Genomic DNA, 23,427 nt, shown 5'->3' with positions numbered 1-23,427 from the left:
ACTGAGCAGCCATACACATACTTATATGTCTGGTGATGCTGAAACTCAAGGATCCAGTTATACAGCAGTGATATGGCTCTACCACGGCCATACCAGTCCTTTAAAAAAAATGCACATTTATAAAGCTAAGTGCTGTATAAGGGCTCATGCACACTGCCGCTCAAAACAAATGCTTTTACAGGCACTTGCGCTTTTTTTTTTTCAGCTTGAAGAAGCTTGTACTTTTTTGTGCTCTTCTGCACGTTTATTTATTGCGCTCCTTTGAGCTTTTTTGAGCAAAAGCGTTTTTTTTTTTTTTTTTTTCACAAACCCTCCCCTCAGTTCATCTTTTTTTTTTTTTGTTCATTTTCGCACTTTTTTTGGATTTTTATGCACTCAGCCATCTTTTCTGCTTGAAAGCTCCTCTCAAAAATGCGAGTTTGGTGGGGAGTTTTTTCTGCCCTTAGGAGCATATGCCCGAAAACCAGGGTGGATTTTATTTAAATCAAGTCGATTTAAATCACGATCGAAATCACTAGTAAAAAGGCTTTATTTAAATCAACTTGGTTTAAATCATAATTTTTAAAGAGCGACTGTCATCTCTGTCCCGTAGCCGCTCCTCCTCTAACCCACTGTTGACTCCCCGACAGTCCCATTCACTTTAATGGGACAGCTGGTGATGCGGCAGTGACACAACAAGGTGAGGGACGTGGCGGGAGCAGGTGGAGCTGCCATGATGGATCTGAAATGACAGGTGCTCTTTAAATGTAAGGACTTATTCTTGCTAGTAGTTAGAATCTTTCATATTTGCAAACAAAATGAAGTTTTCCTATTTAGAATAATAAGCTGTCAGGTTAGTAAAACAGCGATATCAGAACCGATTCAATCATACCGTTTGTAATGTACATAGATTTGCAAAACAACGGGATAAAGAAATATTCCTGAATTGTGTTTAATCTCATGGTTACTGTGAAATTGTGTGAATGCATCAATGTAGTGCATGTTATCTCGTAGTTATCTTGTAGAGCTTGGATTCATTGAATGAGTTTACCAAAAATGTAATACAGCCTCATGCTACATAACTAAGCTCAATGTCATGCTGAATAAACTAAATTATTACTGTATCTTAAATAGAAAAACTATCTTTAGATAGATTTTTACTCCAAAAGCATTTTATTAAAATAAATTTGATAACAATCAAAAAAAAATCAGATTATATTTATATTTTTATATATAATTGTATTATATTCAACGTTTTAATATCATCAGATTACATTAATATGAATTTATTGTTGGCCATTATTGGCACCTTTAGTGCAAGAAAGGTCAAGAAAAATGCAGTCTGCAGTCTCTGACTATCCCTTGTATCATGTCTGCAATCTCTTACATAAACTTAAACACACTGCTAATAGTATTAGCAAAATTTCCATTCGGTGCACCTCTAGCAGACATGATACAAGAGATCAATGCAGCCTCACCAGTGCCTGTCACATGCAGCCTCACCAATGCCTGTTACATGCAGCCTACCTGTGCCCACCAGCCTCACTAGTGCCTGTGCCCAGCAGCCTCACCAGTGCCCGTCACACATGCAGCCTCGCCAGTGCCCGTCACACATGCAGCCTCGCCAGTGCCCGTCACACATGCAGCCTCGCCAGTGCCCGTCACACATGCAGCCTCGCCAGTGCCCGTCACACATGCAGCCTCGCCAGTGCCCGTCACACATGCAGCCTCGCCAGTGCCCATCATATGCAGCCTCGCCAGTGCCCGTCACATGCAGCCTCGCCAGTGCCCGTCACATGCAGCCTCGCCAGTGCCCGTCACATGCAGCCTTGCCAGTGCCCGTCACATGCAGCCTCGCCAGTGCCCGTCACATGCAGCCTCGCCAGTGCCCGTCACATGCAGCCTCGCCAGTGCCCGTCACATGCAGCCTCGCCAGTGCCCAGAAGCCCCACAAGTGCCCGTCATATGCAGCCTGCCAGTGCCCATCATATGCAGCCTGCCAGTGCCCAGCAACCTCACCACTGCCTGTCATATGCAGCCCACCAGTACCCGACATATGCAGCTTGCCAGTTCCCAGCAGCCCCACCAGTGCCCATCATATGCAGCCTGCCTGTGCCCACATCAGCGGCGATCCCGTGCCTCACGGAGCTGGATTTGAATTGCTCGGGCCACAGTAACAATATTCTATCTCCTTTAATCACGTCACGCTGATTCAACGTCCCACCATTGGATCAGTGTGCCGTCTATCACAAGAGGCAGGACACTGTTACTAAGGCTGGGCAATGCAGCTTCATGACACACGGAGATCGCGGCGAGGAGAGGAGGAGGGAGGAGAGGAGGAAGAAGGAGGGAGAGGAGGACTGGGCGCGCCAGGATGAAACTCACGCAATAGGCGGCACCCGGGGCGGACCACGCCCCTTTCAGTATCGGCTGTTTTTTTCATTCGGCCGAATGTTTTTGCCCGATAATTTTCGGCAGCCGAAATTTCGGTGCACCTCTAGAATGAACAGCAAGAAATCAAAACATCTCACCTGTTCTTGAATCTCCTTTACCCGCCGATCATGGAGCTTTGGAGCGCTGCACATCTTAAACACCAGCCAGGCTCTGACATAATAATACAGATCAAAGACAACAGACAGAGGAAGAAGGAAGAGGCACACAAAGATCCATCGATGGTGGACTATGACATACTCAAAGCCCTTTGCTTTAATCCACAGTAGAAAAAGGACCAGCAAGCCAGTCAGATATAACAGCAAATCCATTTCTTCGAGGAAGGTAGACCTAAAACATGAAATAATAGTAATTAAATATTTTCTGGTAATACAGTTTAGTTCAAAACAGCAAATTATGCATCATAGTCCCACTTTTCTACTGACGGTTGCAAGCTTATTTAATAAGGCAGCATGCTGTAGCCTAAAGCAGCCAATAGGATTTGAGTTTTCAGTGGTCAGACCATTGGGTAATGTGTTTTGATTGGCTGTTATGACTTGCTGCAGTTTAGAGTAACCCTACTTAATACTGAATGTACAGTAAACGGGCCAAACAGAAAATACCACTATTTTCTGTTTCCTGAGATGTGTGAGGGCCACGTAAAAGTTTAGATTCTACCTTCCTTGAGCTGTGGCTGATTGACCTCCCGTTTGGTGGTGCCTGCATAGCTATGAGATCAGCACCAAAGCCAGCAGCAAGGCACCAATGATTTTGTTTAGCTATCTGAAAGGGTCATTATTGAACATAAAGCGTTCTTTCCTTTGACCACCAACGTAAGGACCATTCTTCCCACTGACCACCAATATAAGGAACATAAGGTTGAAAAAGGCTGCTCTACACATATGATTTAGTATATGAAATACATATAGTGGCACAAAGAGTACCAACTCCGCAAATACACAAAAAATCCTTATGAACGAAGAAAAAACAGACTTTTAAAAGATACAACCCATAGACTTGGGGAGCCCAACCTTTTGAAGAGCAAGGGCCATTTAAGCGACTTGGTAACCATTCGTGGGCCACCATGAGCGGAGTGGGCAGACAGATGACAGGTCCATGTCCACTCTTCATATACAGAGCAGAAAATGTGGATAGGGGATATTACTGCACTAACTCAATTAGGGAAGAAAAATGAACAGCTGCTACATAAGAATGTGGCAAAAATTCACTGCAAAAGATTAGTGAAAAATGTAGCGCTAAAAATATAAAACAATAAACATTGAACAATACATCAAGTATTGTGTGTTAATAAAAACTTTGAGCTAAAAATCAATCTCAAATATAATGAATATAAAACAGAACATGTATATAATGAGTAGAAACACAGGTGAGAAAGTCCCAAAGGTGAAACAATCCTATGGTAAACATATATGGAGTCCACCACGAAAAGTTGTTGCTCAGAAGTGGGGTACAAAGGCCTCCTCAGGCATGTAGAGCATCAGGGATAGTGTGTCCTCCACCTGAGATAAGGGGTATACACTCTTACCGGAAATAGTGGACTCGAATGTCAGCGACGAGTCAATCAAGCGAGGATAGCCCGATCAGCAGATTTCCAAAACCAGGGTCCTTCTACTGGGTAGGAACTAGCCACTACCACTTTTAAGAGAAGTGAAGAATGTGAACTTTTTGATGACTGAACAATGTGATCTTGTAATCAGTTTTTGGCTTTCCAGTCTGGCTGCTTAACATCCGAGTTCCAGCCTCACGGTTACCTGGACAATTCCCTGGATACCTTCTTGGAGCTCTTTGGATTCCCTTGATCGTTTTGGAAATCTGCTGATCGGGCTATCCTAGCTTGATTGACTCATTGTCGCTGACATTCGAGTCCACTATTTCCGGTAAGAGAGTGTATACCCCTTATCTCGGGTGGAGGACACACTATTCTACATGCCTGCTGAGGCCTTTGTACCCCACTTCTGAGCAACAACTTTTCTTGGTGGACTCCATATATGTTTGCCATAGGATTGTTTTACCTTTGGGACTTTCTCACCTGTGTTTCTACTCATTATATACATGTTTTGTTTTATATTCATTATATTTGAGATTGATTTTTATCCCAAAGTTTTTATTATTTACACACAATGCTTGATATATTGTACAATGTTTATTGTTTTGTATTTTGTTAGCACTACATTTTTCACTGATCATATGCAGAGCGGACACAGACACATCCCACTCTACTCTATGGGCCCTCCAATCTGATCCGCCCAGATGGAAGGGGACGGATCCCCGTCTGTTTTTGTTTTTTTTTTTGTTTTTAGCAAATCAGATTGGAGGTAGGCGGGTATAAACAGACACAAACTCTTTTACATCTGCTGCTGAGGTGAATGGAGGGTCCGATTGAGTCCGTCTGAAAAACGGACAGGTGGACCCGATCGGACTGATCATGTGAAAAGGGACTAGGAATGCTTTCACACTGATGCACTGCGGTTTACCTGGCTTTCCTGTGGGTTAGCAAGAAACTTCTATTATATCCTGCAGACGTAGTGCACTTTCTGAAAGAGCACCAAACCTACAGGTAATAACAGAAGTCTATGGCTCAGTGCAGGTAACCCGCAGGAGCACCACAGTAACCACTGCAGAAGAGATATGCCTAATTTTATATATATATATATATATATATATATATATTATATATATATATATATATATATATATATATATATATATATATATATATATATATATATATATATATATAAATAAAAATAGACATTTAATAATAATCTTACATTCAGGAATCTCCTTTGCTACAGGTATTACTGGCTGTTGCTGTCCCAGGCAGAGTGCAAATGGTATCACTCCGCCTGTGACAGGCGCCGGTGTTCTGCCGAATAGTGCCCTCTATCGAAAAATGCCCGCTCCAGCCTGCGCAGTACGGAATGGCCCAACGGCGGATTTCCCGATCAGCTCTTGTGACGGCGCACGCGCAGTGCATAAGAGACAACAGCCGAGAAGCGCCAAAGGACGGGCTGTAAAGGGACAGCGTTATTCAACACTGAACACGCCCCGCAAGTGCGAGGCAGAATCTGAGAATAATTCTGTCCCTCGGCGCTGGACTCCGATGCGCTGCGCATGTGCCGTCACAAATGCCGTTAGGAAAATCAGATGTTGTGCCGTTTCGTACTGCGCATGCGCAGGCAGGAGCAGGCATTTTTTCCATAGAGGGCACTATTTGACAGAACACCGGCACATTACAGGTAGCATCGGCGTATGCGGCTCTGCTCCCTTCACAGCCGTGCTTTCCTCTAGCGCCGGCTATTTTCAGAACAATGATACTCTAGGATGGCGGATCGAGAACCTGCGATCTGGGCTTGCCGACCTGCCATCCCGTACTGTGGGCTAGAGCTTTTGCACCCCTGCCATAGAAAAATATACAGTATAAAACAGGTTTTTATTTTACATAATCAATTTAAAATAATTAGGTTGGGTGACACCTATATGAAAGGGGGCCAAGTGTAATAAGAACAATGTGAAGGGGGGCAAATGTAATGAGTACAATGTAAGGGGGGGGGGCAAATGTAATGAGTACAATGCAAAGGGGGGGGGGCAAACGTAGTGAGTACAATGTAAAGGGGGGGAATGTAAAGAGTACAATGTGAAAGGGGGCCAATGTCATGGATGTCAGGGACAGGTACAGCATGGCTCTACCCATAAATCTTAAAGTGGAACTCCAGTCATTTTTTATTTTTTTTCACTTTAGCTGGAGCAGGGAAGGGTTTAGAACCTCTGCCAGAGTTTAATCCAGAGTAGGAAAAAAAGCTGGCCACATGGTACACTCCTCTTGTCACTCTTTATTGGCTATATACAGGGAACACATAGCAGTGAGGAAGGCTGCAATAGCCGAAACGCGTTAGTATTTAATATACTGTGTTCCCTGCATATAGCCAATAAAGAGTGACAAGAGGAGTGTACCGTGTGGCCGTCTTTTTTTCTACTATGGTACTATATGGGGAGGTGGACCACCCAGCTTGTGCACTGGTCTCCAGCATCTACAATTAAAGGTATAAGCAGTTGAGCTTGGGTGTTTTTCTTGCAAGAATTGAATCCATGTCTTTGTCCCTGTTCAAGAGATCTCCCCTCATTTCCTATTCTTGCAGGATCTTAACCTGAACCCATGTAACTATATAAAAATTGCCATACCTTAAATCCAGCTTTAACTACTATCACCTATGTCAGGAATTTATTCATGCAGACATGATGAATTACTGACAGGTCCACTTTAAAGTGCTACTGAACCCAAAAACAAGCATTTATAATATTGCAGTTTAACAGTCCTTACCTATAGCATTTGTTTTCTTTTTTTCCCCCCTTTATTTTCACCTGCTGATCTAGCAAGTAAGTGTTATTTTTTTTAACGTTAAAAGGCCAAGCCATCCAGCAAAAGTGGCAGTTAGAGGGTTAAGACAAACCATTTAACACCGACAATGAACTTCTATCAGGCTCCCTCTTGGGCAGTTAAAAATATCATTGAAAATGTTTTGTTATATCTGTTCAATCTCTGCAAGTGTCTATCTGTTGAATCTGCCAGAAATCCAGTTCTGTCTTCTGCACTGTCATTTTAAAGTGGAAAAAATGCTTTTCTCTGCCGGTCAGCAGTAATGTACACTGAGCCTCGCATGCGCATGCATAGTGGGTGGACATTATTGCGGCCCAGCCAATCAAGTGGCTGAACAGCATGAACTCAGAAAGGCCAGGAGAAGATGAAGGCGCCCATAACCAGCGCAAAAATGGCGATAGTTTGGCGGTTAGTCTACCATAATGTGTTACAATGCCGTGTTTACTGTCACATTATGGCTAACAGCTCCTGGGGGCCCATTTAAAAAAACAAAACAAAACAAAAAAAAAAAGTTGTGTAATTTAATTCCACTTTAACCACTAAAGCCCCGAAAGGATTTGCCCCCTTAATGACCGGGGTCATTTTTTGCGATATGGCACTGCGTAGCTTCAACTGACAATTGCACGGTCGTGCGACGTTGTACCCAAACAAAATTTCCCACAAACAGAGCTTTCTTTTGGTGGTATTTGATGACTTCTGCAGTTTTTATTTTTTGACCTCTCCTTATATGCTACGAGTGATTGCACAGAGGCACAGCTTAGGATATGGCAATCCCAGGGCTCAAGAAGGACCCAAGGCGGACCCAAGTCAGCGAGAGAAATCCGCTGTTCCTGCCTGCATTTCCGGCATTTGTGAAGCTCTGAAGACCCCCGTAATAGGGGTCCAGCATATCTGGTAAGCGCCCCCCATTCTTTTTCCACTTTTTGGATTGTTCAGGCACCAAAGGAAATGAAATTCCACTAGCTTAAAGAAGGACTACTTACACAGAAAACACATACGTTTTGATTGATTTTTCAGGACCCTATTTAAATGTTCATTTATTGGGACTGCACAAAATTTGCATATTTAATTTATTCACTGAAATAATATGGACCTTGGATTGAAGGTGAATTTTTAATCATTGTAGTTTCTGGCATCAGTAGCGTACCTGAATCTATTTCACTATCTGACAGAACTGGATATTCGAGTTTTTTTTGGTTGCAGCATTTTTGTGTCAGAATTTTTTATTAGGATTTGTTTGTCAGGATTTGTTTGCAAATATTATGTGTATAATATCATTGTAGGGTTTTAGGGATAGCGCAGATTGCCTCAGTTTTATAATAAATATCCCCAAAAAAATTAAAAAAAACAAAATTTCTTCCTCAGTTTGGCCCGATATGTATTCTTCCACAGGTTTTTGATAAAAAGAACAAAAAAAAACAAAAACAAAATCGCAATAAGTGTATATTGATTGATTTGCGCAAAAGTTATAGCATTAACAAAATAGGGAATAGATTTATGGCAATTTTATTATTTACTTGTTTACTAGTAATGGTGGTGATCTGCAATTTAGTGGGACTGTGACATTGCAGCAGACAGATCGGACACTTTTGACACATTTTAGGGACCAGTGACATTTATACCGCGATCAGTGCTATAAAAATGCACTGATTACTGTGTAAACGTCACTGGCAGGGAGGGAGTTAACACCAGGGGGCGATCAAGGGGTTAAATGTGTTCCTTGGGGAGGTTTTTCTAATGGTGGGGGGATGGGACTGACCGGAGGAGGAGAGAGATCGCTGTTCCTAATCACTAGGAACAGCACATCTCTCTCTCCTCCCCTGTCAGAATGAGGATCTGTCTGTTTACATTGACAGATCCCCGTTCTGGCTCTCTTTCCTGAGACCGCGGGCGGCCGGTGAACATCGCGGCCATGTGCATCAGGTCCCCCTCGCCGCAGTGCAGCGGGCGTGCCTGCTATGGCTCTTAAAGGAGCCGACGTACAGGTAGGGTGATTTGCGGGAACGTTCCGACCTGCTGCCGTATAAAGACGGTGGCTGGTCGGCAAGTGGTTGAGCACTGCTATGGGTCTTGCCCAGTCCTCCTCTGTGAGCTACAGAACAGCTCACCCCTATGTTACAGAGAGGAGGAAAGGGAGAGTTTCTCAGAGTGACAACATTACTTCTCCATAGATACAGTACAGTCAGTGTTGTCACCCTAGGACAGGATGTGTGTACCTGGGAAGATCACCAGATGAAAATAAAGAAACCAAATGCGGCCACCACATCTAAGGACTGGTAAGCTGCAATACATTCACTTTTTTTTTTTCCTGGCTTTAACCCATTTCCTCTCACCGATGTACATCAGTGACATTAGGGGGTTTTACACACTCCAGCTGCTGGGAGTGTATGTAAGGCTCCATTTACACTTGCAGGATTTCCAGTGCAATGTTGGAGCACAACTTTGATCCAGATTTTACACTGTCTGTATCAAAGTTGCATCAAAATTTGCATCAAACTAGTGCAGCAGGCGCTATTTCAAAGTTGCTGCGACTTTAAGTCGCACTGATTTGAATGGGTGCCACTGAAAAAGAATGGTCTGCAACTTGTCATGCGACTTTGATGTCCAAGTGTGAATGGAGCCCAACTCTGACAGGCGACTGTTGTCTGTCAGATGGATGCAAGCCGGTGGCTCTGCAGCCAATGTCTTGCTTTCACACGCTCTGTTCACTTCTCTGCCACGTTTCCCGGGCTCCACACGCTCACCAGGGACCGGCGTGGCAGACGGTGTTGGGTAAAGGGGAAGGAGAACAGCGAATGTCTGTTTGCTGATCTCCCCCTCCTGTTACTGACCCAGAAGCGAGGGGTAAAACATCCCTTCTAGGCACCCGTGTCACTTTCCCCAGCCAGTACGGAAGTACCTGTCACCAAAATGCATCACATGGGGGACTTTTTACGCCCTATGTGATGAAAAAAAAAAAAAAAAAAGTTGAGTTATTAAAAGTGTAAAGCTAAAGTTACACTCAAGCATTTAAAATCCCCCCCAAATTTTATTACCCCTCACCCCCACATTCAAACGTAAATGCACACGTTGGGGTGCCTACACACAAAAAACATTGACTGCACTACACATACTACACATCACTGTGCACACCGGAGTCACTGCAATCATTCTACGGCCTTTATTTACAGTTATCTCTATACTGATGACATTATTAGAATTATTATACAGGATTTATAGAGCACCAACAGTTTGCACAGCACTTTACAATGTTAGGGCAGACATTACAGTTACAATACAATTCAATACAGAAGGAATGAGAGGGCCCTGCTCGCTAGGGCCCTTTCACACTGGGGCGGGGGCGGCGGCGGTAAAGCGCCGCTATTGTAACCGGCGCTTTACCGTCGGTATTCTGCCGCTATCGGGGCGGTTTTACCCCCTGCTAACGGCCAAGAAAGGGTTAAAAACCACCGCAAAGCGCCTCTGCAGAGGCGCTTTGCCGGCGGTATAGCCGCGCTGTCCCATTGATTTCAATGGGCAGGAGCGGTGAAGGAGCGGTATACACTCCGCTCCTTCACCGCTCCGAAGATCCTGCTAGCCAGCGGCTGTTTCGGGTCAGTTTGCAGGCGCTATTATTAGCGCAATAGCGCCTGCAAACCGCCCCAGTGTAAAAGGGCCCTTAGAGCTTACAATCTAGGGGCTTAAAGCTAGTCTCACACCGGTGCGAACACAGACAGATTGTATGGCTGAAATTTGCATCGCATTCGGATCAAAATGGTGCAGGACCCTTTTTTTGGTTCGCACTGGAATCGGATCCCATTGGTGTTCACACCCATGCGATCTAATTCCTGTCCAACTTCACAGTTCGCACTGAGATCTACGAACCGATTTGGGGGCGTCATTAACTTTATATTGACACCTGCAGCGGTTCACAGAGGGCAGTGTGAACTGAACTGCGAATAAGATGTGATATGGGAACATGCAGAGGAATCGCACTGGTTTCCGCATCGCATATGTGTGAGACCCCTTAAGACCCCTTTCACACTGGGGCAGTGCGGGAGTTAGCAGTAAAGCGGGGATTAACCGCCGCAATAGCAGCGCTTTTCAGCTGCTAGCGGTGCGCTTTTAACCCCCGCTATCGGCCGAAGGGGTAAATAGTGACCATGTTGCGGCGCTGCCGAACCGCTTTGAAGGCGCTTCGTCAGCGCTGCCCATTCATTTTAATGGGCAAGGCGTTACACTGCTCCCAAGATGCTGCTTGCAGGACTTATTTCCCCATCCTGCAAGCACAGGAGCACTTCAGTGTATTTTTTTGGAAATTTTGAAAACTGTTGTGCTAATATTGCGTTAAAGAGGAAGTAATCCCTGATGGGTTTTACTTCCTCTTTTGCTCCCCGCAAGGCCTGCAAATCAAAAGCATAATGGGCTAGTATGCATTGCATACTAGCCCATTATACGACACTTACCTGTAGGGATGAGCTCCGGCGTGTTCGCATGGCGCACGTGCCGAGCCCGCCAGGAAGTCGGCACGGCGCAGCGCTAATCACAAGCAGTGAGACATTTCCCGATGTGCGGCTGCAGAGATCGGGAAATGTCTCCCTGCCTGTGATTAGCGCTGCGCCGTGCCGACTTCCTGGCGGGCTCGGCACGTGCGCCATGCGAACACGCCGGAGCTCATCCTTACTTACCTGCAAACGAAGCCCGTGCTGTCCCCTGAGGAGGCTGCGTCCATCTTTGCCCCTCCTCTTTCCGGGGTCACGGACTCTGTAACTGGCCGGAGTCTAATGCGTGCGGGAGCCGTCAGTCACGGCACACGCTGGGGGAAGATGTGGCACGGTGTTCCGTTTCTTCACGGCGCATGTGCCGATGATGACATTGGCGCACTACAAGTGGATATCTCCTAAACGGCGCACGTTTAGGAGATATTTCCACTACCTATATAGGTAAGCCTTATCCTAGGCTTACCTATGGATAAAAGTCAACAAAAAGGGTTTACAACCACTTTAAGTAAAACACTGGAACAACCGCTATTTTATTCTTTAGGGTGTCTGCGTTCAGAAAATATATCATGTTCGGTGGGGGGGGGGGGTCATGTAATCTGCAGACCTAAAATTATTATTTTTTAACATGTGGTGACACTATATAAATCCTCTATAATACTAATAATAATAAGTGCAAACATTACTGTGGGAGCAAATGGGTTACTACAGGCTGACCAATGAGAAGGATTTATCCCTGATTGCTGGATTTAGATGATTTCCGTGCCATTCTATAATCAGTGCTGGGAATGGTTCTGCCATTGGGAATTACAGGCAGGTTTCTGTTCAGTCCTCTCCCCCCAGCCCCGGACAATGCTCTATCCTGCACTCTATAATCTATACACAATACAGTGATCATGATGAGACAAGAGGCGGCCACTTACCTGACTCCGCAGCCGGCAGCGTTCCCACTCACCTACCTGGTGTCGCCGTCCTCTCGTGTTACACTACTCCTCGCTGTCAAACTAAGTCCCACCCCCAGCCACATCACCCCTCCCACCCCGCTCTACCATTGGCTTTCGCGCAGGGCGATCAAGCTGAGCTCAGATGGCAAGTTTGCGGGAGCGGACCAATCAGAAGCGGAGGCCAGCATCGGAACACAGGTGGAAAGCGGCACTTTGGGGAAAAGCTCCAATCGTCTTGTAGGGAGGGCGGGGCAGGCTGGTTGTCTTGGTGACTGAAAGCTCAGCAGCAAGGGGAGCAGAGCCATTGTCTCGCGAGACTCATGAGGTTCTCAGTTTTTTGTTTAGAGTTTCAAAATGATAGAGTGTGATGAGCTCATATATATAATACTCCCGATCAGGAGGCTGGCTCCTCATACTACACGTCCTATAGAAATACATGGAGACTCTCATGTTAGAATGCACTGTACACCCCATGTCCACTTCTACATTGCAATGAGAGAGAAGCCAATTGGCAGTACAAGGTCATTATTAGCAGAGGACAGGAGTCACCAACCTGTATACAGTCAGTGTCATCACAAGCATTAGACAATCAGTATCATGGCAGCCAGTGAACAGCAATATGTGCTGCTCTTAGTTCTGTTTTTGCACTCAGTGGTCCTGATAATGACAATTTATTCATCAATATATAATTCAAGATCAGTACAGCTATGAATGCAGAAACTGATATGAAGCTGAAGTTATCTTCTTATTCAGGTTGGATCTTTATTCACAAAAGTGATTATTTACTAAACAATCATCTGCAATGTTTATAATAAAATTGTGAACTTTTAGAACAATTCTATCTCCCTAAATGCCATGTATTTAAAGGGGTAATTCTGAATAAATATCTGAAAACCATCTTGGCTCACCCAAATTCTACATGTTTTATACTCATTGGGCATCCTACTATTAGTTAAAGTTCAATTTGGCCCGAGCCAAGTGATAGAAATCCTAAAATATGACACCAAACGTGGCACCATGACAGCCATGCATTTCAATGGGAAATTTTGAATAAGAAACCAAGATATTCCTATATGAAATCCATCTTGGCTCACCCAAATTCCACTTGTTTTATACTCATTGGGAATCCTACTATATAGGAAAGTTCAATTTGGCCCGAGCCAAGTGACGGAAATCATAAAATATGGCACCAAACCTGTCACCTATGTATTTCAATGGGAAATTCCAAATAAGAAGCCAAGCTATTCCTATATGAAAACCATCTTGGTTCACCCAAATTCCACTTGTTTTATACTCATTGGACATCCTACTATATAGAGAAATTAAATTGGGCTGGAGCCAAATAACATTACTAACAAAATATTGAACTTCACCTGACACCCTGATAGCCTCGCATTTGGGATCTCATTGTGAAGCAACAACTTAACCACTTGCCGACCGCCTAACGCACATATACGGCGGCAGAATGGCACGGGCAGGCAGAATCACGTACCCATACGTGATCTGCCTCCCGCGGGCGGGGGGTCCGATCGGACACCCCCCCCCGGTGCCAGCGGCGGTCGGCATTTGACTGGGAGCGTCGGGAGGCGAGGGGGAGACCATCCGATCGTGGCCCCCCCCCTCGCGATCGCTCCCAGCCAATCGGAATCCTCCCCTGCCTGTGTGTAGTTTCACACAGGCAGAGGATGTGATGTCATCTCTTCTCGGCTTGGCAGTTTCCGTCCCAGCGCCGAGGAGAGAAGACATGTGAGTGCACAACACACACACACACACACAGTAGAACATGCCAGGCATACTTTACACCCCCAATCCCCCCCCTGATCGCCCCCCGATCCCCCCCCAATCACCCCCCCCCCCTGTCACAAACTGACAGCAAGCAGTATTTTTTTTTTTTTTTCTGATTACTGCATGGTGTCAGTTTGTGACAGTTACAGTGTTAGGGCAATGAGTATTACCCCCCTTTAGGTCTAGGATACCCCCCTAACCCCCCCTAATAAAGTTTTAACCCCTTGATCACCCCCTGTCACCAGTGTCACTAAGCGATCATTTTTCTGATCGCTGTATTAGTGTCGCTGGTGACGCTAGTTAGGGACGTAAATATTTAGGTTCGCCGTCAGCGTTTTATAGCGACAGGGACCCCCATATACTATCTAATAAATGTTTTAACCCCTTGATTGCCCCTAGTTAACCCTTTCACCACTGATCACCGTATAACCGTTACGGGTGACGCTGGTTCGTTCGTTTATTTTTTATAGTGTCAGGGCACCCGCCGTTTATTACCGAATAAAGGTTTAGCCCCCTGATCGCCCGGCGGTGATATGCGTCGCCCCAGGCAGCGTCAGATTAGCGCCAGTACCGCTAACACCCACGCACGCAGCATACGCCTTCCTTAGTGGTATAGTATCTGTACGGATCAATATCTGATCCGATCAGATCTATACTAGTGTCCCCAGCAGTTTAGGGTTCCCAAACACGCAGTGTTAGCGGGATCAGCCCAGATACCTGCTAGCACCTGCGTTTTGCCCCTCCGCCCGGCCCAGCCCACCCAAGTGCAGTATCGATCGATCACTGTCACTTACAAAACACTAAACGCATAACTGCAGCGTTCACAGAGTCAGGCCTGATCCCTGCGATCGCTAACAGTTTTTTTGGTAGCGTTTTGGTGAACTGGCAAGCACCAGCCCCAGGCAGCGTCAGGTTAGCGCCAGTACCGCTAACACCCACGCACACACCGTACACCTCCCTTAGTGGTATAGTATCTGAACGGATCAATATCTGATCCGATCAGATCTATACTAGCGTCCCCAGCAGTTTAGGGTTCCCACAAATGCAGTGTTAGCGGGATCAGCCCAGATACCTGCTAGCACCTGCGTTTTGCCCCTCCGCCCGGCCCAGCCCAGCCCACCCAAGTGCAGTATCGATCGATCACTGACACTTACAAAACACTAAACGCATAACTGCAGCGTTCGCAGAGTCAGGCCTGATCCCTGCGATCGCTAACAGGTTTTTTTGTAGCGTTTTGGTGAACTGGCAAGCACCAGCGGCCTAGTACACCCCGGTCGTAGTCAAACCAGCACTGCAGTAACACTTGGTGATATGGCGAGTCCCATAAGTGCAGTTCAAGCTGGTCAGGTGGCAAGCACAAGTAGTGTCCCGCTGCCACCAAAAAGACAAACACAGGCCCGTCGTGCCCATAGTGCCCTTCCTGCTGCATTCGCCAATCCTAATTGGGAACCCACCGCTTCTGCAGCGCCCGTACTTCCCCCATTCACATCCCCAACCAAATGCAGTCGGCTGCATGAGAGGCATTTTCTTTATGTCCTCCCGAGTACCCCTACCCAGCGAACCCCCCCAAAAAAGATGTTGTGTCTGCAGCAAGTGCGGATATAGGCGTGACACCCGCTATTATTGTCCCTCCTGTCCTGACAATCCTGGTCTTTGCATTGGTGAATGTTTTGAACGCTACCATTCACTAGTTGAGTATTAGCGTAGGGTACAGCATTGCACAGACTAGGCACACTTTCACAGGGTCTCCCAAGATGCCATCGCATTTTGAGAGACCCGAACCTGGAACCGGTTACAGTTATAAAAGTTAGTTACAAAAAAAAGTGTAAAAAAAAAAAAACACATACAAAAATATAAAATAAAAAAAAAATAATTGTCGTTTTATTGTTCTCTCTCTCTCTATTCTCTCTCTATTGTTCTGCTCTTTTTTACTGTATTCTATTCTGCAATTTTTTATTGTTGTTATGTTTTATCATGTTTGCTTTTCAGATATGCAATTTTTTATACCTTACCGTTTACTGTGCTTTATTGTTAACCATTTTTTTGTCTTCAGGTACGCCATTCACGACTTTGAGTGGTTATACCAGAATGATGCCTGCAGGTTTAGGTATCATCTTGGTATCATTCTTTTCAGCCAGCGATCGGCTTTCATGTAAAAGCAATCCTAGCAGCTAATTAGCCTCTAGACTGCTTTTACAAGCAGTGGGAGGGAATGCCCCCCCCCAACATCTTCCGTGTTTTTCTCTGGCTCTCCTGTCTCAACAGGGAACCTGAGAATGCAGCCGGTGATTCAGCCAGCTGACCATAGAGCTGATCAGAGACCAGAGTGGCTCCAAACATCTCTATGGCCTAAGAAACCGGAAGCTACGAGCATTTTATGACTTAGATTTCGCCGGATGTAAACAGCGCCATTGGGAAATTGGGAAAGCATTTTATCACACCGATCTTGGTGTGGTCAGATGCTTTGAGGGCAGAGGAGAAATCTAGGGTCTAATAGACCCCAATTTTTGCAAAAAAGAGTACCTGTCACTACCTATTGCTATGATAGGGGATATTTACATTCCCTGAGATAACAATAAAAATGATTAAAAAAAAAAAAAATGAAAGGAACAGTTTAAAAATAAGATAAAAAAATAATAATAATAAAGAAAAAAAAAAAAAAAAAAAAAAAAAAAAGCACCCCTGTCCCCCCTGCTCTTGCGCTAAGGCGAACACAAGCGTCGGTCTGGCGTCAAATGTAAACAGCAATTGCACCATGCATGTGAGGTATCACCGCGAACATCAGATCGAGGGCAGTAATTTTAGTAGTAGACCTCCTCTGTAAATCTAAAGTGGTAACCTGTAAAGGCTTTTAAAAATGTATTTAGTTTGTCGCCACTGCACGTTTGTGCGCAATTTTAAAGCATGTCATGTTTGGTATCCATGTACTCGGCCTAAGATCATCTTTTTTATTTCATCAAACATTTGGGCAATATAGTGTGTTTTAGTGCATTAAAATTTAAAAAAGTGTGTTTTTTCCCCAAAAAATGCGTTTGAAAAATCGCTGCGCAAATACTGTGTGAAAAAAAAAAATGAAACACCCACCATTTTAATCTGTAGGGCATTTGCTTTAAAAAAATATATAATGTTTGGGGGTTCAAAGTAATTTTCTTGCAAAAAAAAAAATATTTTTTTATGTAATCAAAAAGTGTCAGAAAAGGCTTTGTCTTCAAGTGGTTAGAAGAGTGGGTGATGTGTGACATAAGCTTCTAGATGTTGTGCATAAAATGCCAGGACAGGACGGGGAGGAGATGAGGACGTGACGTAGGACGCGACGTGAGGGGGAGGGGCTGATGCCGGCGCCTGTGTGAGGATCTGGGGCGAGCGGCTCCGGACGGGAGAGAGCTGCGAACGGGGCGATACACTGCAGCGATCCCGGTGTAAGTGTTCCACCGGGATGTCCTGGCTCCCGTGAAGGGCCCCCCCTTCTCGTCCCCCGCGCCCACGGACGGCGTCACATACACAGTATACGACCCAGCCGGTTGGCTGGGACGTGACAGATCTGGAAACGAGCAGACAAACAGCTGATTATCAGCTGGAGGAGAAGCCCAGAGAGCGAGAGCGGGAGGAAGGGTAGTGAAGCCGCTCAAACAGCGTGCTGTCCGCCTGAACTGCTACCCGACGTACCGGACACCTGACGACCCCCCCTGAGTTTTCTCTCCCCCCCTGCTTTTCACCCAAGATCAGGACTGCGATCCTACGCTGAAGGAGGACTACTGCTTAGAGACAGCGTCAGAAGAAAAGGTAGGAATCTCTGCATATCCTTATGAGAAGTAACTGGAAAGCATAGTGGTTTATGGATGGATAACTTCCTGCATAATCAGGGTCTGAAAAGTGTCTGAGCGCAGGGAATTTTGTGTGTCCCCTCCTGGACCTGGCTGCGAATCTGTGAACAAACTGTGGGTACTATGTCTGTGGCTTGACTTCCCCTGCACGCTTGAGATCTGACTCATATACTCCACAGTACATCACCCCAGGGTCCTTGCCTTGCCTCTGGAGGAGATATAAGGAGGGGGACCGATAAGGTCACTCTCTCAGGTTCCAGTTATTTGGAAGCCTGACATAACTTAAGGAAAAACCCAGCATAAATGTAAAGACTCCTCCCTAGGCGGGCGATAAGGATTGCGACAGGCGAGGAGGGCTAGGAGGGCTCCTCCTTGGACTCTGTGTGCATTGGTTCACAATTTTCCTCTTTTTGGTTTTTTCTTTTTCCCTCTATTTTTCTTTATGTGCACGCGGTGGGTAGGCACCACCAGGAGGGATCGAGCAACACGTCGTGAGAGGGGGTCTGATACCCCAAAAGCGGATACCCGGTGGAAGCATGAGAGGGCGGTCCCAAAAAACAGCAGAACCTAAAAACTCAAGAGAGAGCCTTAATACTAGCACCATTCAAAAATATCTTACAGAATCAAACCCAAAGAGTCCAGGGCAGGATATGAAACCCTCAGGAACAAATGAAAAGAAAAAAGAACAACAGAAGCAGAAGGGGGGACAGGGGGCTAGGCCTAAGGAGGACTCGGGTCTGGAGGGGGGAGTGATGAGTGACACCCCGGAAGAGCAAAGAAATATGGATCGTGGCATGAATAGAACAGAAATGCTGGAAATGTTTGCTAAACTGGAGGGAGTGATAAAATCGGAAATCATGAATGTACGCTCAGATATGGGCCATTTACTCCATAGGGTGGAAGAAGTAGAAGAGGTATCAGCAAAGCAAGCAAAGACAATTTCTGAACTCCAAGATCAAATAGTCAAGATCCAGAGCGAAAATCGCATGCTGTCCTACAAAATGGAAGAGCAGGAGAACCAGAGCAGGCGACAAAATCTGCGAATCAGATCCATCCCGGAACAAATGAATGAAGACCTTGGGGAGAAAGTGAGAAAAATATTTAACCCCATTTTGGGTAGAAAGGTGGAGGAGGCCCTCAAGATTGATCGGGTCCATAGGGTAAGGAAACCCCCCAATCTCAATCAAGATATCCCCAGGGATGTTATCGTGAAGTTCCACTTGTACGAAGATAAGGAAAAAATATGGAGGAATCTCAGGGGTGCTCCCCCAATCTGCTTCGAAAATAAAAACCTACAGATTTTCGCGGACATATCGGCTGGAACCCTAGCACGAAGAAGACAGATGAGACCTCTATTAGATCAACTTCGAAGGGCCAACTTGAAGTATAGCTGGGGGTTCCCAACATCCCTGTTAGTTGTCAAAGACGGGAGAACACATAGGATGAGGTTTCCAGAAGAGACTCAGGATTTTTGCGCAAGTGTGGGGATCACGATGCCAGAGGAACTGAGATAAGAACCATAATGATCGCTCCACTAAGTTCATTTGAGTATGAGGGGGACTCTGGGTTTTTTTTTTTTTTTTTTTTTTTTTTCCCCGGGGGATTGTTGTGAGTAACTAAGAATACGGGACTCGGGACTTTGGGCAATCTATAGTGCAATAAGGTGATGGCTGTGCGGGGGGTGGGGGGGGGTGTGGGTCCTAGTAGGGGCGCTAGCCTCTTGTCCTCTTAAACCTCCCTCCGTGCGGGGGGGGGAGGGGGGGGGAGAGTTTTTTTTTTTTTTTTTTTTTTTTTTTTTTTTTTTTTTCTCTCTCCCCACCACCTTCCCCCGCGTAGCGGGGGGGCGGCACGGGTTGCCGGCTTATCGGCACCACCCCTCGAAGCAGTGCGCGCTGTACGGGATCTGGAACATCCTCTACAAGCGGGCCTTGGGCTGGGTGGCAGCCGGGGGGATGGGGGGAGGGGCCGGGGTGGGGGGTGTTCAGGGGTGGGGATGAAGGGGGGGTGGGGTGTTCCTGCGAGGGGGATCTTAGAAGGGCAGAGAGGAGCGGCCAGGGCCGTGAGCCTAAGTAATGCCTGACCTCAAGTTTCTCTCATATAATGTAAAGGGCCTCAACTCTCCCGTAAAAAGACATAAAATTCTGAAGGAATTGCAACATTATGGGGCTGACATAGTTTTTCTCCAAGAGACTCATCTGGTGCTGGAGTCTAGGATCAGGCTTTTCTCTCCGGGCCTGCCGCAATGGTTTTATAGTGACTCCCCCATCAGAAGAGCAAAGGGGGTGGCAATTGGTTTCTCAAAGTCTTCAAACTTCTCATTAATAGATAGACTGACAGACCCGGATGGCCGGTATATTTTCTTGAAGGGCAACATCGGAAATAAGATATTCACTCTGGCGAATATATATTGCCCCAATAAGAAACCAATGTCTTTTCTCGGTCAGGTGTTGACGAGGCTGATGAATTTCAGAGAGGGAGAGGTGGTATTGGCGGGAGACCTCAACTTCTACCTGGACACTGGTCTCGATACTACGTCCCGGGCACAGGGGACGAGCAGGGCCTCTACTGCCGCAATTGGGCGGCGGCTTTTTGACTGCCGCCTTGTAGATGCTTGGCGGACGCAACACGCCAAGGATAGGGACTTTACCTTCTTCTCCCCTGTGCACGGGACGTATTCGAGACTAGACTACATCTTTGTTGACCATGGCCTCTTGGAGCAAGTACAGGAAACTAAAATTGAGATTATTTCACTTTCAGATCACGCACCGGTCACCTTAACGTTGCGGCTCCCTGACAGGGTTGAAGGGACTTATGCGTGGAAACTGAATGAATCTCTGCTCAAAGATCCAAAAGTGTTGGGGAAGATACAAGAAGAGGTTGACTTTTACTTTAAAGCGAACGATACAGGAGAGGTTTCATACTCCATTCTATGGGAAGCACATAAGGCGTTTACCAGGGGGGTCCTTATCTCCATGGGAGCGGGTATTAAAAAAAAGAGAAGGGAGGAAAGGGAGAGGCTGCTCGCTGAAATTTTCATCTTGGAGCAGAAACACAAGGCGAGAAGGGGATTTAATCAGGAAATCTTCCACCGACTAGTCGATAAAAGGGAGGAGCTGAGGGATATTATAGATCAGGAAACTAAGAGATCCCTTAATAGATTAACAAAAGAAAATTACCTGTGGGCAAATAAGTCTAGCAAGCACCTGGCCAGAATGATCAGAAAGAAAAAAGACAGGAATTTCATAGGCAAAATACAGAACAAAAAAGGAGAGCTTATCAGCACTAGTACAGGTATAGCAGAGGAGTTTAAAAAGTTCTATGGAGCGCTCTACTCCATAGGCCTAAATAGAACGGTCAGCCCTACACAGGGGAAGAGGGTCGAGGAGTTCCTAAGGGAGGCAGGAGTGGCGGAGCTTACAATGGAAGAGAGAGAGGCTCTGGATAGACCGATCGGAGAGGAAGAGATCATGGCAGCCCTCAAATCCTCCCCGAAAGGCAAGAGCCCAGGCCCCGACGGCTTCACCACATTATATTTGGAGAAGTTGAAACACATTTTAGTCCCTAGATTGTGCCAATATTGGAACAATCTGGGTAATAACTGCGAGATGGGAAGAGAGGCGTTGTTAGCCTCAATTACTTTAATCTTAAAAGAGGGGAAAAACGATAGGCTATGCTCCAGTTATAGGCCCATCTCGTTGTTGAACGCAGATGTGAAGCTCTTCGCAAAGGTTCTGGCTGGGAGACTGAAGGAGAGAATGGCATCCCTGGTTCATGCAGATCAAGCGGGTTTCATACCCGGGAGACAGAGCAGAGACAACGGTGTACGAGCAGCGCTCCTTTTGGAGTTAGGTAAACGCAAGGGACCCCCAGTTCTATTCCTGTCAGTTGATGCGGAAAAAGCGTTTGACAGGGTAGACTGGGGGTTCATGTTGAAAACGTTGGAAGTTATGGGGGTGGGGCAGAGGTATATCTCCTGGGTGAAGTCCCTTTATAGTCACCCTATGGCTACAGTTAGGGTCAATGGGGTATTATCAGAGCCTCTGGAGATGAAAAACGGCACTAGGCAGGGGTGTCCGTTGTCCCCTCTACTGTTTGTTCTGTCTCTTGAGCCTCTCCTCGCTGCCATTCGCAACGACCCAGATTGCAACGGGGTGGGAACGGGAGGGGAGGAGCACAAACTCGCGGCGTTTGCTGACGATATACTATTTTTTATTACCAACCCCAGAATTACCCTCCCGAACCTGCTCCGAGTAATCAGAGGGTACGGGGAACTATCAAATTTCAAAGTCAATTTGAAAAAGTCGGAGATCCTAAATATTAGCGTAGACAAGGATGAGGCCTCCCACCTCGCTCAGGTATTTCCATTTCCCTGGAAAGAGGAAATTAAATATCTAGGGGTAAAACTCTCCAACTCCATAAATGGATTGTACCATAAAAATTATTTACCACTGCTGGATGAGATTAGGCAGGAAACTAGAAGGTTAGCTACGAGACCGCTCTCGTGGCTTGGTCGCGTGAATGCGGTTAAGATGATACTGACCCCTAAGATACTTTTTAAATTCCAGATGCTCCCCATCCCACTTCCTCTGTATTACTTTGGAGCCTTAAGGAGACTGGTGGCGAGTTTTGTCTGGGGGGGCAAAAAACCACGTATTTCTTACGTGGTTTTGAGTAGGGGGAAAAAAAAGGGGGGGCTGGCCCTACCGGACTTTTATAGATATTACATATCAATCACAATATCACGGGTTATTGAATGGTCCAAAAAGGATACTGAAAAAAGATGGGTCAGATTAGAACACTACATGAGTAACACTGATTTACGTAGGAAAGTATGGAATCCACCAAAATATCGAGCACTGGGCACTAACACAGCGGTTTTGACACAAAACACTCTTAAATGTTGGGATTTGGTACACACACAGAATAAGTGGACATTTAACTCACCTTTAATTTACATGAAAGATAATCCTTTTTTTGAGCCAGGGACGAGGGAGGTGGGGGGGAATTGGTTAAAAGATGAAGGTATCCAACTTAAAAACTTCCTTAGTAACAATGGAAGCTTACGCACATTCTCCGAGTTAAAGGCAGACTCGGGGATTGGGGTTCTGGACGTGTGGAGGTACCTTCAGCTCTCGCACTTCACTGAAAAGCTCCCAGGGCCACTTAGGGGTGAAGGGGAATACAGACCACTCGAGCAGCTCTGTGAGAGGGAGCAGCCGCGTGGGACTATCTCACAAATCTATAGGATCTTGGGCACGAGACTGGAGCTGGAGGTGCCCCCGTACATCAGAAAGTGGGAACGGGAATTAGGTTCACAATGTGGTGAAGTCACCCTAGAGAAGATTTTGAAATTGGTACATTTGGCAGCACAGGATTCCAGGAGAATGGAAACTCACTATAAATGTTTAGCAAGATGGTACGCCACCCCAGACAGACTCGCCAAAATGGACAACACCAAATCCAACTTATGTTGGAGGGGCTGCACCTCTATAGGTTCGATGGCCCACATGTGGTGGGAATGCCACGTTATTAAAACTTTTTGGGGAAAAATCATAAGTTTGATCAAGGTAATTACAGGAGAGGTTATC

The 23,427-nt window shown here is 46.0% G+C and overlaps 1 protein-coding gene across 2 annotated transcripts in view; it reads right to left on the bottom strand.

The window, feature by feature from the left end:
- DHCR24 (24-dehydrocholesterol reductase) overlaps positions 1–12,328 on the bottom strand; it is a 40,880-nt gene extending 28,552 nt beyond the window's left edge. The window contains exons 1-2 of one of the 2 annotated variants that reach the window (XM_073593455.1): positions 12,210–12,328; positions 2,511–2,760 (exon numbers count right to left, since the gene is read on the bottom strand). In XM_073593455.1, coding sequence (XP_073449556.1) covers positions 2,511–2,741 — 231 coding nt within the window. In that variant the 5' untranslated portion in view covers positions 2,742–2,760; positions 12,210–12,328. The remainder of the gene's footprint in view (positions 1–2,510; positions 2,761–12,209) is intronic. The other variant, XM_073593456.1, reaches the window with a different exon arrangement.
- Positions 12,329–23,427: the final 11,099 nt, after the last annotated feature.

Source organism: Aquarana catesbeiana, linkage group LG07 (assembly GCF_042186555.1).
Source record: "Aquarana catesbeiana isolate 2022-GZ linkage group LG07, ASM4218655v1, whole genome shotgun sequence".
In the NCBI taxonomy this organism is placed as follows: domain Eukaryota; kingdom Metazoa; phylum Chordata; class Amphibia; order Anura; family Ranidae; genus Aquarana; species Aquarana catesbeiana.
This window is presented reverse-complemented; position numbering and strand designations above follow the sequence as displayed.